The sequence below is a fragment of the Canis aureus genome, chromosome 12 (genome assembly GCF_053574225.1).
Source record: "Canis aureus isolate CA01 chromosome 12, VMU_Caureus_v.1.0, whole genome shotgun sequence".
NCBI classification, from domain to species: domain Eukaryota; kingdom Metazoa; phylum Chordata; class Mammalia; order Carnivora; family Canidae; genus Canis; species Canis aureus.
The window spans coordinates 29,191,644-29,209,371 of NC_135622.1; the positions used below are offsets into that span (position 1 = coordinate 29,191,644).

The 17,728-nt window shown below is 45.9% G+C and overlaps 1 protein-coding gene across 8 annotated transcripts in view; it reads right to left on the reverse strand.

Moving 5' to 3' along the window:
- Positions 1 to 592: 592 nt before the first annotated feature.
- The window catches only part of BCL2L11 (BCL2 like 11), a 48,439-nt gene continuing 31,303 nt past the window's right edge, over positions 593 to 17,728 (reverse strand). For 6 of the 8 annotated variants that reach the window (XM_077843330.1, XM_077843327.1, XM_077843334.1 and 3 more), the window contains one exon: positions 593 to 5,041. In XM_077843330.1, coding sequence (XP_077699456.1) covers positions 4,943 to 5,041 — 99 coding nt within the window. In that variant the 3' untranslated portion in view covers positions 593 to 4,942. Of the gene's footprint in view, positions 5,042 to 14,272; positions 14,399 to 17,728 lie in introns of those variants that run through there. The other 2 variants (XR_013349303.1, XR_013349304.1) reach the window with 2 other exon arrangements.

The following is a 17,728-nucleotide window of genomic DNA, read 5'->3' on the forward strand; positions in this document are numbered from 1 at the left end:
GGATTTCGGACTTTATAGCCTATACCCTCCAAACAGAGCTTTTTAAATTTCTCTGTCATCCCTTAAATCAGTTCACGAACCCATCATGTGGCACAGCACCCCCAACACTCAGGGAACACTTAACAAGGCGGCTGTGACCAAGTTCACACAACAGGGCTCCAGACACTTGTGGACCATCGCCTGGCTCTGCAGACAAGTCCTCTCCACCAAACAGACTTCCCATCTTTTGGTTTTTTCTTCCAACTGGGAGACAGGATGGGATGGCAGGGAATCTGCCCTAATCACTAATCAGTGCAGAGCTGGCTCCAGTACCCCACTCTCCACCTCCCCTACCCCCCCAGGTGCTGAGTCATATCTGACTATGTGGGCAGAAAAGTGTGCAGAAGGTCTTGCCAGCCACTTCAAAACTTTTAAGAGTGGTTTGCTTTTAAGTATGCTACACAGATTGTCTTCAAGCGAGAACTCACAAAGTCTACACACAGGTAATGCATTCTGTGACTGATAAAGGGCAGAGGTGTGGGTGTGTAGATATTCATGAACAGCCAGCTGTGTCTCCACTGCTCTGTGAAACAAACCAAACAGCTCACCAAAATTAGTTGAAAGTTTTATTTATATAAACTTCATTAAGAACATAAAAGATTAAGTTTCTTAAAAAAAATCTGCAGTTATTTACAGCAGTATTGCACAAGTAAAGTGGCAATTACCCTGTCAAAATTCATCAGTGCAAAACACAAGTAAGCCAGGGAAATCGCAATACAAATGCTACATACGCTGGGTCCTAGGAAACAAGTTAGTGACGGGTCAGTATACAGACAGATCAGTGCTATTTATAAATGTGTACCTGATGAGTTCTGATACAGTAACTAGTGGTCACAGAACCTAGACATACAACTTAGGGGAGCTTCTAAAGTCTGATTCCCAAATAAAAGTAGTCAAGTTACCTAGCTGGGAGCTTGAGGATGCTTCTTGAATACAATGCCATTTGGAGAACAGGAGTCACCTCAGCTGGTTTAGCGTCACGTGTGGTCACATCCCTGCACACATGTGAGTGGGGAGTGGACACACACAGGCACCAGGCTAAATCAGCAGGGATGATAGAACCATCTACGGACATGGGACCCACTAGGAAGTCTCTCTACAGCTTCCACATTTTCACATCCAGTATCGTGGGACCCCTAATCTCTCTCCAAGTCAAGAAAGAAGCAGAAGGAAGACCACCTGAAGCAGGCTGATCAAATGTAGGAACCACACGGTTCAGGGCTGGGGGGAAAGGTGTGGGGGGTGGGGGGGGGGCAGGGTCTGTACAATTACCATTAAGTCCACACCTCAAAGCACAGGACGGTGGTGGGTGGGGGATATAATTCAACTACTCACCAGTTGCCATAAAGGGATTAGTGACATGAAGTGGACCTGGCATCACTCTCGAGGCAGGAGCAACCTGTCTCACCTGTCCCTTCCTCTTGCCCTGAACTCCTGGCAGCACCTCCAGAAGGGGCCTGTTTTTAGTTTTCTGAACACTGAATGGCCAGGGATAAATTTTCAATAGAAAAAAATTTGTCCCAACCTCCAATAATACATTAAACTAATAATAGTAAAAGAGATATGGCCTGGCGTTCATACAATTTGCTTCCATGAGAAGCTAGCTAGCGCTTTTGGAATAGAAAGTAACTGGCTATTTCTTGAAGAATTTTGTAGCTGGCCGTATTTACGGTCTCTCATTGGTGGCTAAACACAAACTTCATCATAAGGATAGCAAACCCCAAGAATCTAAATCCGCGTGACCAGAAAGACCAGGAGACAAGGCTGGAGGGCCAGCCTGGGAAGACCGTGTGGTTCAGTCACCACCTCAGGGTTAAAGCAACTAATGGTACAGCAGGGGGGTGGGGTGAGGAGCAGGGAGGTCAACACTTTTCAGAACGTAAGACGTTAAATAAGCAAGAAATAAATATACAACATTTCTACAAGTTACAGCATCATGAAACAGTAGGACACATTACACAGAAAAAAGAATCTACAATATTTACAGTCCTCAATTCTGAAAAAGTTTAGTAAAAACAGTGATCTTTACTCATTTATGCTGTACAAAATTTTACAAGAAAGGTAAAAGAAGCACAATTGCACACAGACATTTGGCTCAGTTGGTAAGTAAAATCCTAATCTAATAAATAGTCAAAATATATACAGTATCAAGAAGGGCAAACAGGAGAAAGCTGTTCTCTACGGTGTATGCTTTTTTTTAATCCAAGGGATGTCTGACCTGGTTCCTCTGAAACCCCAAAGAGAATTCTTCGTGAACTCATTTCGGGGCAGGAGTACAGGTAACTGGAAGAATTACTCATGGGATTCTTTATTATGTGTTTATTGCATTTCTGTGATAGGTCACAGGACACTTTCTACAAACCTCACGGGAGAAGAGGTGGTCAAGGCACAAAACCCGCATTCAGTTTCCAAAAAGGGATCTAGTCTTTTTTTTTTTTCCTATAAAAAGTAAAAGAAATAAAAAATAAAAAGTCAAAGGTCTACCATAGTAGGCACACCTTCTGCAGGGAGGCATCTTGATAAACAGATACGTACAGTACAGAGACGTCCAGTCATCTCTCTTAAGTCCTGGTGCAACATCCTGCTCCTTAATACTACAATTCATAGAATCTCTTATTTCCTCACAAGCTGCTTCCATGGCCAGCTTGGAGGCCACGAGGCCACCGAGCCGGAGGTAAACCTGCCTATGTGGCCAGCACACAGCCCTCGGGCACCGCTCCCAGGGAGCCGCAGTATCGAAGAAACAGAGTAAAGTGCTCCAGTCAGAGAGACTGGCACTGAGTACGGAGATCCTGGGGAGGGGTGGGAGTGGGGCACCCAGAACCAAATACGTCTTTGGTGTGTGTGTCCAGCAGGTCCACCACCGCCTTACAACCGTGTGGACTTTATGACCCTATAAAGGGGTTCAAGACACATCAAGAACACAAGCTGACACTCAACACAGCTTTAAAAATATTCAAGACCCCAAGAAGACTTGGGGGTGGTAAAAGAAAATTCTAAAAAAGGAAGAATATTTGGAATCAAATATCTCTACCTAAAGGAAAATGTGTATATGCTGTAGATATATATAGATATATATTTATATAGAATTATGAAGATACAAATGAAAGGACCCCCTTAATTTAATCACGTGGAAATACTGGTCCTCTATGAGCCAAAAGCAAAACAATAGTTGTTGGCACTGATTCGTTTGGGAAAAAAAAAAAATCATGTTTTTCTTTTTAAAAGCTGTTTAATGATCTGAGGTTTCAAAATCTGTAAAGAGTTATAGGGTTCACGAAATGATCTCTACCTCTCCTCTTTCACCGCTTCCTGATCTTTTTCTTGGGTCTCTCCAAATTGTTTAATGCCTTTGAAATGACGGGCCAACTCATGGTGACTCCATTCGCTGCATCCCTCCTAGGCAGGTGTGGAGAAAACGAGCACCCCAACAGAGGTGGATACACAAAGGATGGTCCAACAAAACCCAACTGTCCCGAGTTACGGAATAAGCCAGAGAGACATGTCAGAAGGCTGAGAGGTCACTTCAGATTCGTGCTCCGATGCCCAATTTTTATGGATCTGCTAAAAGCAGAATTAAAGCCTTTATTTCAAAGTGGATTTAAGGGGAAGCAAATGTCAGGCATCAAAAGCCAGATGAACCTGGAGTTGGACAAAAAGCCTGGATGCCCAGGGAACCGCTGCCTAAAGCCCCGCCCACAGTGTACACCAATTCCCACGAGGGCGGGAGCTCCAACACTTGCAACCCAAGGAACTCAGCTGCAAGGGGGCACATTCACCATCTGTGGCCTAGTGCTGACAATGCATCTGTGACTATGGGAAAGTTTGCAACCAGAAAAGCCCACAGTGCCGAGGGGTACAGTACCTGTCTGTGCTAGTACTGCTACTCCTTCTCCCAGGACACTGGTGAATGAGGAGCCCATCAAAGGCGAAAACCAACACCAAGCACGTCCCAGTGAGTATACTACCAAAAGACAGACCAACTGGGCTGTGGTTGACACGGGCAGATCCTAATTCACGTTCTGACCCAGTTACCTTTTATCATGAGAATACACTGGACCAAATCTGTGCATCGGCGTCCGGACAGACTAGAGGAGCATCATAAGAGGAAGCAAAGAGGAATGCATAAAACAGAGCTTTAAAATTTTGCCACAGATGCAATCGAATTTAAGGAGGTAAGTATTTACAATCCGGAGTGGCATATCAATACAGGCTGACCACAGACCCCCCCCCCCCCCCGCCCCTTTAATCAGTTTCGTTTCATAAGAACTTTTTTGGTATTAATGATAAAAAAAAAAAAAAGCATGTCAAAGAGCCAATGGCAGGGAAGGGAGGGCGCCATCTCATATCTCTCCCGTTTAAAAATTCTGTACAGTAATCTCTAAAAATAAACTAAGGCAGCTTTATCAATTAGCTGGCTCAGTTTCCACTGCAGAGTTTACATAATCCTCTGAGAGTAGGCAATAGGTTCTTAAAATCTTAGTACAAAAATCATTCACAAGTTGGTTAAAAAGTTTCCATTTCCTTTTTGAAAAACCTGTTCTTACTAAAGAAGGTGGAAAAAAACCCACACCGTGTGTAAACACCATTCTTGCATAAAATCCTGCTCCAAAGAACCATGATTTTTACATTAAAAAAAAAAAAAAAAAGAATCCTCCCTCATTTACATTCACAACAAACTTCCATTAGCAATTCTGCCGTGTGGTGAACGGAAAGGGCAAGTCCACATGCAGCGCGGTGTCCTCGGAACGCGTGGGCCGGCCTCCCTGCGCCCTCTGGGGCAAGAACCGCAGGCCGCGCGGCAATCAATGGCACCCCGACACCGGGCGCTGGGGGCGCTGGGGCTCGTTGCTCTGAACAAGCGAAATGTCTGCACGCATCTGGCTCTGCAGGGAGCCCGTCGTCACTGCAATCTCCACACCAGGCGGACGATGTAACGTAACAGTCGTAAGATAATCATTTGGGGGTGGGCTTCGGCTGCTTGGTAATTATTCAAAAAGACCTGAAACAACAATAGGAAAGCTCCTTAGTTTCTCAGTCCTCGCTGTTCTTGGGCGGGGGATGCCTATAATTAAGTGAACAGCCCATCCCACTGTAACAGCTATGGAGGAGGGTACCCCTTTAGGAGGGCTGTGCCCTCCGAGCACTGGTCCTCCCCTGGGCCTGCGAGGTGGGAGTCCTCCCCCTACCTCCCCCCACGGAGGGAGTACACTACACCATGTGATGTGCTTCTTTAAAAAGCAACCAAAGAATGCTTGGAACCACCAAGAGAATCCCCAAATCTCTGTATGCCCCTTTAAAAACATGTATTCTTTTCTACAGGCGATGTCATCATTGGCCAGAACTACCTCGATTGGGAAACGCCATCAACCTGTGTGCAGGTGCTGAGAAAAGTCACTGGAGTTGGTGCCCTGGGGAGCGGGAGGGGTGGTGGTGGGGGCAGAAGGAGGTGAAGGAACTGTCTTCACTACCCAGGTTAATAATGTTCAAATATGTGGACTCCCGTAAGGGTGAATTTCTGGTAACTGCAGTCTACTTGAGAAACCAGTGATTTGGGGTAATTTGTCCTAAGAAGCTAAATCAAGCGGTGCACTGATGCGCCGCTGTGCCTCTGGCTGCTGGTGGGTGGCTCTGCTATATAAACACTGGTGGCACAGCTCTGTGTCCACGGTCACAGACACAGGGAGGTCAACCCCCAGCCTCCCAACCCTTGCAGGTAGCAAAGAGCAATTAAAAATCTAAAAAAAGGGGAACCCTGGGTGGTGCAGCGGTTTAGCGCCTGCCTTTGGCCCAGGACGTGATCCTGGAGACCCGGGATCAAATCCCACGTCAGGCTCCCGGTGCATGGAGCCTGCTTCTCCCTCTGCCTATGTCTCTGCCTCTCTCTCTCTCTCTCTCTGTGTGACTATCATAAATAAATAAAAATTAAAAAAAAAAAAAAAAAAAAATCTAAAAAAAGGCCTCTTGGCCAGTGACCACCAGATGTTTATGACAAACTGAGAAACCGTTCAAGAAGGAAATTGCTAGATTAAAGGTCTCAGGGGTCCTCAGGTCTTCTGGACGGCCTGCCTTGGAGTTCTAATCTATTCTGCAGGTAAAGTGCAAGGTATACATTCAGAGCAGCGAAAGGCAGCAAGGGACACATCTGCCTCTGTGCCAGGAGCTACAACCGGTTTCACGATTCATGTCTATCCTGGTCGTTTCCTTCACGAGTCATCTACTCCTGAGACCAGCTCTCTGCTGTTTGGGGCTCTCCACGAGCCCTGGGCAGGTGAAACTTCCCACACACCACCGTGGAACTGCCGGCCACCAGCAGGGCTGGGAATCTGTGTCCCCTGTCACAGGCCAACATTGCCCACAGACACCAGCTGCCAGCAAAGCCCCCGTTTGCGACTGTTTACACGAGCTCTCAAGCACTTGTCTGACAGAATGGGATTGTGATAAGGCCCGGGCATTTCCCGTTCTCCTTCCATAACCAGACTGGAGGAAATCAGCTTTCTGTAAGCGATTCCTGTACAGGCGCTCTGTAACCACAGTCTGTGATTTTTATCTGTTTTACACACAAGATTGCTTTGTTTTGATTTAACTTTCAAAATTACTTTGCTTTTTTCTGTGTGAGAATAATTTAGGGGAAGGTTAATTTTAGTTGAGCCTAATATTAATAGGTTGAAAGAGGCTTATTCAAAATAAAACCACGGCTTACTAAAATGAAGAAAGTGCATGCAGAGCTAAGCAATTACTTCAAGGTGGGAAATCGCCTGTCAGCCAGGTGTCACTGCCAGCCTCCGTGAGACCAGAGAATGGGGTCAAAAGGACACCAGCGAGGGGACAGGGTCACATCAGGGACAGATCCCCAACCGCTTACATTTAGCTAATTTTATATTCCAGAACTGGCAGCGCCTGAGAGAAATCCTCCAGCCACCCTCTGAGGATATTGGGTGAATGAGGGTGGCTGTGACAGTAGTAGGTCAGAGTCCCATCGTGATTTTAGAGTTCTGTTTTTGTATCTTCAAAGTGAAGGACATGGGGTGGTGGTGGTGGTGGTGGTGTTTAAAGGAAGCCGGGCAAGGGGCAGGGGCAGGGTCCAGGCTGGAGATTTTGGCAAAAGAAACACCTGATCCTTGACAAGCAAGAAGATGCTACATATAACTCAGGAAGGACAGGCAGACACCTGCCCTCTTGGGAAGCATGCATAACAACATGACACACGCTTTTAAGCCAGCGAAAAACTGCTTTTGGACAACATTCAATGGAGGAAGCCATTACGACTAAATTCAAAGGCCACGCCAGTCCCAAAAACCCTTGACGGCTGGCACAGCTGGCTGAGGCTGGCGCAGCTCAGCGTGTACGGCCCATTGCGCAGCAGCTGGAGGATGGGCAGCTCCTGTTTCCTGCAGACTCGCTGCCCTCTAGCACCTGCAGCCCTACGAATGAGCTTGTTCAGGGGAGCACACAGTATCTGTCCAGTGAAACCAGCGTGGGGCAGGTGGCATGAGGGTGCCAGCAAGTGAGGTGGCCCAGCCAAGCCCCAGCGATCAGCTCTAAGCACACTGCCATCAGCACAACCAGCCCAAGATCTCAGACCTCTGGCCCCCAGGACTATGAATAAACACAGTTCTGTTGTTTAACACACTCCCCAGCCACCACCCTCCCACCCCGCCCCCACGGTACTTTGTTACAGCAGCCCTAGCGAACGAATACACCCTCTCAAGCTTAACGAACATTCTTGGTCCTTCCCCCTTTAGAAAAACAACACTTCTTAGATCAGAGTGGTGTAATGCTATTTTAATCTAACTCAGTAAAGTACTTTAGGAAGATACATTAATAGGATGCATTTGGGTAAAGGAGATTATTAAAAAAACTAAATATAAACAATTTTATACATTACAGTGAACTCTTTTGTGTGTGCACACATACACAGGCACACCACACAATCACAAATGCTTGAAAAGTGTAGGAGCCCATCCTGTTGGGTCTTTTTATCACCGTGCTCTAGACCAGGAACTGTATTCTTTGGGGTAATTAACTTTTATGGCCATCCCATGTGTCTAGAAGAGGATTCCTTCAACCTTCAGCTTTGACCCTCCAGAAGCCAATTTTGACAGTCTATGATCCTATCTGGGCCAGGGGCTCCTGGAGCCCCCAACTCTGAAAGCCATGTCTGCATCCATTAGATCTGATAGGCAATACCTGTGTCATGAGCAATGAGAGCAGAACAGCAATGCACAGCCCAGCCTGAGGGTTACCCATGGGTGCTACCAACGGTGACAGCAGTCAGTAAGAAAGCCATTGTCACTGCCCTGCCTCTGGAATCAGGATTCAGGTCATTACTTTACAGGCAAAGGACACCTACACATTCCAGTAAAATGGGAGACCTGTGCCAGAGCAGCGTCAAGATGCTGAGGGTCCTTCCTGTAGCAAGAAAAATGCAACAGCATCTCTTTTTATGAAGCTTACACTCTGATGAGGAGGAGCTGTACAAATAAATAGGTAACAGGACAATAGCAATATACAGTAAATAAAATGGCAGAGAAAGCAGAGGGGTAAGTGGGACCCTGGGAGAGCCTGGGCGGGAAGGTGCAGAGCTGAGACAAGTTTCCCTGGTTGAGACTCAGGTACTCTTCTTGGAAGATCTGAAAAGTGTCCTTGGAGACAGTGTCAGGAACATTCAGCAAGGAATCCCCAAACAGTTCCTTTACATCCCCTTATATTCAGAGAACATGGGTTCAACCTGGGTGGCAGCTGGAGGTGGGGCTGTGCCAAGGGAATGCCCTTGAGCAGGGTCCAGGCAGACTTATTGGGGCCGACGGCATACAGGGCATACAATAGGGTGGGAGTTGGGGCACTCTGAGCCTCTGTGGCCCTGAAACACAGGACTCAGGCTGGGGGTGGGGCTGGGACTACTCTGTCTGTAGCAGCTGAAGAGAGAGGATGACTGGATATACAGTACCAGCTGCCCTGATGGTGTCTGCACAAGGACCATCTTCAACTTACGCTCAAGACAACCAACGCAGTATCAGAATTTAATTACATTTTAAAGCAAAAATGATTAGGGCAAAACATCCTCTCTTGCCAGTCCAGGGAAGCAGGTATGCAAATACAAAAAAGAACCCAAACTCAGGATGCCTAGAGGACCAGTCAGAGTAACCACCACACACCTGTAGAGTGCAGCTCTGGACTCGTCTTCGCTCCCCCCGCAGGCCGATGTGAGCCCAGCTTCTAAAAAGCCCCCCCAAGATACATCAGGCCTTCAGACTTTGTGCGCCCTAGCCTGGGGTCCAGAGGAATCACTCACCGCCACCACTCAACAAAATGACATGCAGTCTTTGCAATAATGCTGTGGGCCAGTATAGCTCTCCTCCACATTTCACAGATGAGGTGATGGAACACACAAGCTCACCAATCCACGCTCCAAAGGCTGGGCCAAACGACTCAGCGAGTACAACACATATACATTCAACATTACTCAAGGGAGCTGACCCATAAACACACGTGCACGGTGTAAAAAAAACACAAAAGTTAAGAGAGATCAGAAATAACTTCAAGAAAGAGAGACTTAGAGGCTTATCCTGGGAAGCAGGGCTAAGATCTACTGTCAAAGAGCCACAGCTTGGCCAAGAATTTCCTGGCAGTCAAAGTAACAAGAGAAATGTGGAATGATGATCACCATTCTAGCAGAGAGCTCAATAGCAAATTCTAAGAGAGATGAACGAAAAAGCAAGGCATACCTATAGAACTCTTGAGACACAGAGCAATTTTTAAACATGTTCAAAAACCCCTTCCTTATAAAATTTCAACACAGAATACCTAAAAGGTCCTAAACTTTTTTTCTCTCTTTTTAAAAGGCTGTACCTTTGAGTGATAACATATTAAAAGAGACTGAATTCTTGACTGTGAGACTCTGACAAACGGGGGAATGTCTGCTCCAGATCAGCAAGGAAGGATGTGTCACGTGAATGTCTGGATGGTGTCTGCTCCCCTAGGGGCTGATAAGGCATCTTTGGGACAGTGCTGCCATAATCAAAAGGTGACAGGGTGGGTGGGGGGCGGAGTATGGCCCCACTGATCATGATGGATGGAAGACCACCTCTGCCCATTCAGAACCTCCATCAATCTAAATAGTATTTTAATTTTTTAAAAGATTTTATTTATTTATTCAAGAGAAACAGAGAGACAGAGAGGTAGAGACACAGGCAGAGGGAGAAGCAGGCTCCACACAGGGAGCCCGACGTGGGACTCGATTCCAGGTCTCCAGGATCATGCCCTGGGCCAAAGGCGGCAATAAACCACTGAGCTACCCAGGTTGCCCTCTAAATAGTTATTTTAAATGACAAGTGATGGAGTCAGAGATCAGAGAAGAAAGGGGACTGCCACGTGGACGACCTTTATGAAGATATGGGGTGGGGGTCTTTCCACTTTGCCCCAGATCTTAGAGAGCAGGTTTGATAGCCTACTGATTTCAGGTGTCAGGCTGCTGCAGTTGCAGGGCTGCCCGGAACACCAAATTCACTTTCTATTCATCACCACGGCAACGGGGGTATTTGCATAGCTTGTGCCTAGCGCTCTATGATGTCAACACAGCTGTGGAAAGGGTGCCGGGAGCCCCTCCCCCGGATGTGGTGCTCCCACTCAACCAGCAGGAGAGTGCGCTCCCACAGTACTCCCGGCTGCCACTGACCTGCTCTGGCAGTGCGGTCACAGAAAACTCCCATTTGCATGAATCCGACTCTCCATTTTTGATGCATCATTTCAAAGAAAGTGTTCTAGCTCAGGCTTTTTGTAGAATAAACAATCGCTTCGCAGGTTAACTTCCATTCAGGCCTGGGGTACATGGGTTTCTTCTAGCAGGGCAGCACATCCCTCAACCAGGTAGATCTCTAACTTATCGGCTCTCAGACCTCAGACCCCAGGCTGGCTGCTGTGAAGGACCCTCTACCCTGTGCCCCAACCATCACCCTGGAGTTGCCCTGTGGCCAACCACTGAGAAGCCAGAGATGGTTCCTACAGCTCATGTGAAGCTCTATCTAATTTCAGGAATTAGATAAAATGCAAGCGTCAGAGCAAGAATACACCACCCTGAAATGGCCCAGCCTCAGTAAAATGCTGATGAGATGTAATGCACTGTAACCACAACCCAAACCTCTCTGCTCTGGTTCAGCTGGGATAAGTCTAGCGAAGGATGGTGAGAGACATCAGGTCAAGCCTTGCCTCGCCTCATGTGCATCTTCATTTCCTCCTCAAGAGTTTAAAAAACCCCAGTCAGACCTCTGAAGTCCCCCTCTGGGCACCTGCACCTCTGAATGGTTATGTGTGAATGGCCTGGGTCCCCCTCCCTGCAAGGCAGCCATGCAGGTGTGCGCACCTGCCACAGACGGATGGAGCACTTGCCGCAGGCAGGGCGAACGAACACCGTCATGCCCAGCGCCATGCCCACCCAGCCATGTGAACACACCCCAGCGACCCAGTCTCGTCTCCTGTTTGTGTACACCCAGACAGACACAGCATGCATCAGTAAGGTCCAATACAACTTGTGCCCCAGACAGAGAGTACTGAAAGGCGAACACAGTTAGTAGCATCTCTCTGAACTCTGAAGACCAACTGACACATTTCAGTTGTAGTTCAGAGAGACACCAGAACTGCTGGACAAGAGAGGACAGCAGTTTTTAGCTCCATCCATTAATATTTGTGTGACCTTCACCACATCCTTAGGAGATGGAGAGAAAATGGGGGCCCTAGAGGATATGAAGAATGGAGTCAGGATTCAAGGCCTCACTCCAAAGTTCTCACACTTTTCATGAGCCCTGCTTTCCTGTAAGGTCACGCTTTATCCCTAAGTCCTGTCAAACCTTTGCTCAGAAAACCTGCCATCAAAAAAGAAAGAAAGGAAAAAAAAAAAAAAAACCCTGCCATCCACAGTCACCATCACGATAATCTGAATCGCGTGCTGTCTCAAAGGTCCCAGGGAAAAACATGAAGGGCTGAAGCCATAGGAAGGGGGACTCTTCGATCATCTTTGATCGAAGGCTCCTGAAACCATAACACTGCACTACATCCTCCAACGGCAAGGAAAACGCTCACTGAACCTGCAAACTGTATCACAGATGAATGACGGGCACTAATTCATTTAAGCTACTCACAACTGTTACTCAGACAGTAACAGAAAGTGGATTATTTTATTAACTTCTATGTTCAATTAATGAGGGCCTCAAAATGTAGTCAGAGAACACACATCCCTGGGTTTATGTTCAGTTTATGCTTTTCCTTGTACCTTATCTACAGAATAATATCATAAATCTGAGAATAAGCACAGAGGATTCATGTCGTAAGAAGGACAGCAGAGGAAGATTTCAAAGTCGCATGTAGTATATGAGAATACTAATGGGTGACACTTCCATTAAACTCTTGTTTCCATCTAGGCCAGTCTGCAAGCCACCTCTCTCGCTCTACTTGGTCTGCTTTAGTGCTATACTTCAATAGGCCTGCAGCTCGGTCTATTCATGCCCACACATGCCTGGGACATGGAAGTAGGCAGTGTCAACAAAAGACATACTGTTTTCTTAGGATCCAACAATTCTTAGGTTTTTATTCACTTCTTGGCCAATCTAGAGAGTCTGATGTAGCTTCACATGCTGCTCACTGCAGTCCACAGGCAGGACATCCCCAAGTCATTGTCAACCAAGAGCAGTCTTCCTGTGCACAGAGCAACCTAGGCTGGACCACCTGGCTGCAAGGCACAGGGGAGACAGACATGGGGTAGATGATGGGTCTAATTACCCCAAGAGCACAGGTTCTGATGTTCAGAAGGGTCTGGCCTGTGCTTGGACTTGGACTACACCCTTGGCCCATGGCTAAGAATCCAATCCAAGTGGGCACCATTGCCTTGAGAACGGATGGTAAGCACACTGTGCTCCATGCTGCACCACTCGGCTACATGTGAGCCACTCGCCCTCTTCATAAAGCTAGAGATCCAACTTCTCGGAGAAATCTTCTTCCCTATAAGCCCACGGACATCCATGTTCCCAGCATTCACTGTGAGCTGGGGCATGCGGAGCTGGAACAGTAAAGGGCACTATGCAGGTATAGGCATTTCAGCAACATATGCCTTCTAGGAGTTATACTACCTCCAAGGGCTCTTGGGTTTTGCCCTGTAATATGTTCTATGTGTGCCTGCACTACTTTAATGCTTAATGACAGGTAAAAATGCACCAGGGTGCTGACATTGGCCAGATCTCGGCCAATCTGAGGATCAAAATAAGCACTGAGAGTAATGGACAGTAACCTGTAGAATGAAACAGAGACCCGTGAATTTAGGTTGATGAAGGAGATGAACGTATAATGGGGAAAGGAAGTTCTTCTTTACAAACATTTTCCTTCCATGAGAGATAGAAATGTACTGACATTAGCATGGAAGATGTCACCTTTGACCAGAGTCAACATCGCCAGGAATGAGACAGGAGGACTACCCATGCCTCCCAAAGCTAAGGGTGAAAGATACAATGTTGCCCCTGCCGTATTCCTGCCCTAAAGCCAAAACTTGAATGTCACCATGAGGAGACATTGGACAAATCAAATTCAGGGAGAATCTAAAAGAACTGTCCTGACCCTTCAAAAATGTCAGGGTCACCAAGCCAGGGGAATGGCTCCAAATTAATGGCATTGAAGCAATAAGACAACTAAATTCAACATGTGATTCTAAACTGGACCCTGGGCCAGAAAACAACTTTTTTTTCCTCCTACTATCAAGGACATTTTTGGCACAACTGGTAAAGTTTGGATGGAGTCCACAGATTACGTAACAGTACTGTAACATTGCTAATTTCCTGATTTTGAGAATTACACTGTGGTTATGTAAGGGAAATATTCTTATTCTTAGGAAATACACATCGATGTACTTAAGAGGAAAAGAACACCACACCTGTCATTTATTCTTAAAGGGTTCAGAAAATAATACGTATGCAGGTATAAAGGGGGAGAACAGTAAAGCAAATGTGGCAATGTGGTCATAACAGTGGCAGAGATAAGAGGGTTCTTTGTACCATTCTGGCAACTTTTATAGGTAAGTCTGAAATGATTTCAAAACAGAAAGTTACAAAAATACACCAGACCTGGAGCAGTTGAACTTACCAGACCAGAGGGGGACATGGGTCACTCTGCCCTGGCAGGGTCGTTTGGGGGCAATTACATGGAGTCACAAAAGAAAAAGGGGGAACATGCACTGGAACTTTGCGCTCACCTGTGCCTCTCTCACCTCCTCCTTCAAGGATTCAGACTCCAACAGCTCCGTGTCATACGCTTCCCCACTGCCCTTAAGTGGACTGAACACATGACAACTACACGACACCTTCCTCTATTGCTCTAACTGAAAAAACGGGAAAATATCCTGTCAGGCTTCGAAAGGCTCATGGCAGTAAAAGACCAACACTTTAGAAAAGGTACTATAATAGTTTTAAGCAAATAAAGACACTAAATATTTAAAGTGCTAAAAATCCATTATAAAGCAACCATTATAAAGCAAGGTGGGGATGCACGCCACTCACCAAGAAGGAACTCCCCCCATGGAGACAGCAAGTGACATGAATGCATGACTTTCCACTATGGCCTCCCATTTCCTCCCCAGATTTCTATCCCCGGTATTCAACAACAGACCAACCAGTGACACTGCAGACTATGAATTATTTTTAACCAACAATAGTAAGACAGGTTGTCGGTAGTTTTGGGGGTCACTGTGTCACAATTTAGAGTCTGGTGTTCTGAATGGGCAATTAATAAAATCTGGAGAATGTATTTGCCTCCATTAGAGAAAAATCAGGTTATAAGCTAGAGTCTGCCCTTCCACCTCTCCCAACATCCCCAGCCTACTAGGAAAGCTAGAGTCCCTGAAATTATTAGTGACTGCATTTTCCCATTGGCTCATTATTTTTAAAGAGATGCAAAATAAGGTTTATATAACCAGAAAATAGTGTGATACTGCAATGAAATTAACTTACGTTTATTTTACCAGAAGCAGTGAGAACAAAGAGGTCGCATCTCATTTGAATAAATTAGATACGGTCATCACAAATATCCTCTTAAACATTACACTGAAGTAACACTGGGAGAAGACTAGGGGAAGAAGGATGTAATCCACTAGATGCTGTTTTCTCACCTCCCATGGACAGACAAGGTAATGAAAATAATCCCATAGTATGTGTCCCATTTGCATGTTACTAGAACCATCCACCTCCATGGCCTATGCTTTGCACCAACCACCATGCCACACTTGGCCCATGTCTTAATGCTGATCACACAGGCCACCAAGAAGGTGCATCAACCAGGTCCATCTGGACAGGCCCAAGGGTAAACCTTATAAAGTCACTGATACCTCATGTAAGTTTAAAGAGAAACATACACAATATCCTCACAAGACATCTAGCTCTGTGGCCAAGGCCCTGGTCTAATCCCTGAGAATGGAGCTATGTGGGCTCATGTTGGCATCCAGAGTTTCCGGGCTCTGAAGGCATGAGGGTCCACAGCTTCCTCTTTCTTGGGCAGCCCCATCCAGTTCTGGGCTAAGGACATCTATAAACCCCTTCAAGATGGAGAAAGAGGCAGGCTCAGCATGCCTGTCAGTTTGCTGCTTAGGCTCACCCTGAGAGGCCACTCTGCCATCTTTTCCTGCTGAATGATGGACATGCCCCCCAGCCTCCCACCCCAGCATGAAGTCATCACGAATGCACTGGGGTCTTGCTTCCGACCAGTCTCTCCTGGTCCACTAAGACGGTCAAGTCCAGTCACACACAGGAACACTGAAATCTCTTCAGGGAAACCAAGGGAAAGGAGCTGGGGGTGGAGGGAGAGTAACTGTGGTGGCAAATTATGAAACAGTCAACTTTGCAAAAACAATTACCATTTCAGAGCCAGGCTGAGAAGGGATTTATACACCAGGAATGTCAGAGGTAGGATGTTAGATATTCTTGCCAGCTCAAGATGGCCACATGAGAAATTCCTAAACCTATTCATAGATGTTACAGTTCTCGTTTAATAACAGAATCACACTATAGCATATTTCCCATCAAATATACATGCATGCACATGTGTGCATACACACATGTGCGCGCACACACACACACATCCCCCATAGGAAGGTCTGAAGAGGATCCAATGTGAATTTTCAGAACATCCCTGGCTCCCTCACAGAGACCCTATACTAAAGGAATAAATGAAAGACCCTCTGCCAATGGGAAGATGTCTCCATGTGTTTCTAAAAAAAAGCCGAGAGGCATCGTATGGACAGTAAAACAAAAAGACTAAAGGCAATTAGCAGGTCTCATTCATTAACAGCGACAGCTAGCTAAAAGACAGACTAATGTTTAAAGCAGGACACTGCTGAGTGAAATAAGTCAATCGGAGAAGGACAAACATTATATGGTCTCATTCATTTGGGGAATATAAATAATAGTGAAAGGGAATAGAGAGGAAGGGAGAAGAAATGGGTAGGAAATATCAGAAAGGAAGACAGAACATGGAAGACTCCTAACTCTGGGAAATGAACTAGGGGTGGTGGAAGGGGAGGTGGGTGGGGGGTGGGGGTGACTGGGTGGCAGGCACTGAGGGGGGCACTTGACGGGATGAGCACTGGGTGTTATTCTCTATGTTGGCAAATTGAACACCAATAAAAAAATAAATTTATTATTAAAAAAAATAAAGCAGGACACTAATACTGGGGTATTCTAAGCATGACTTCTCCTTCCAGAAAAAAAAAAAGTGAAAAAAAATCTTAAAGAGATGCTTATATGAAGCTGTAACATTCAGAAAAAAAAGGAGCCAGCAGACCAGTGACACAGTAAGAAAGAATGATAGTTACAATTATAGCTTTTTCTACAAAAGAAGATGTGTCTTCTTTTTGGATGAGTCAATAGAAAGATCCTCATACTTGATTGTTTGAAAAAGTGTAAAACAAGCCAAAATTACGTTCTATCACACATCTGCTGGTGCATCCTTTACAAGAAATACTCACATACGCTCGTAACAGCCCTGACTTCCAGAGTTCAACCCTATATATTTTGAGATGTTTTCCATGGGCAAAAGGTGTCCAAACGGTAATGTTTACTGCCCCAATAGACAAAACCAACAAAATATACTGTGTCTACAGAAGACAAAGGGCAGTTTTTTCTTTTTAACCAATAGCACACCTCAAAATTTAAGTGGCAGTCAATTTGGCATATACAATTTTTATACCCCGGATCCCAGACTACCGGTTAATGGCCTCCTGAGAGAACTCAAGGACAGAGCATGGACTAATGGGCAATGGCTCTCCTGCTCTGACTCATCACCTGCCAAGCTCCAGGCTCACCATTACAGGACTATGCGGGCGTTGCCCCCTCTGGCTGAGCGAAAATGGAAGTTTTAATAGGTTTTTAACTTTGACCCCAACTGCCCAACAGGAACGCAGAAACCCTCTATACAGATTGAAAACTATGCTACTATTTATGTGGGAATATGTCAAGGCATATCATTAACCCCTTTCTTAGCATGAATGCTTTACGGTCTTTGCTCACTGAAATCCCTCTGCAACCTTGTACTATATTCTACTTAATTACCATCATGTAAATTCATCCATAAAACGTTTTCAAATGGAAAATGGACAAGGAGAAACACTGGTAGGTCACATATAGGTAATACCTTGCATTTCCAGAATAAGTATGGAATT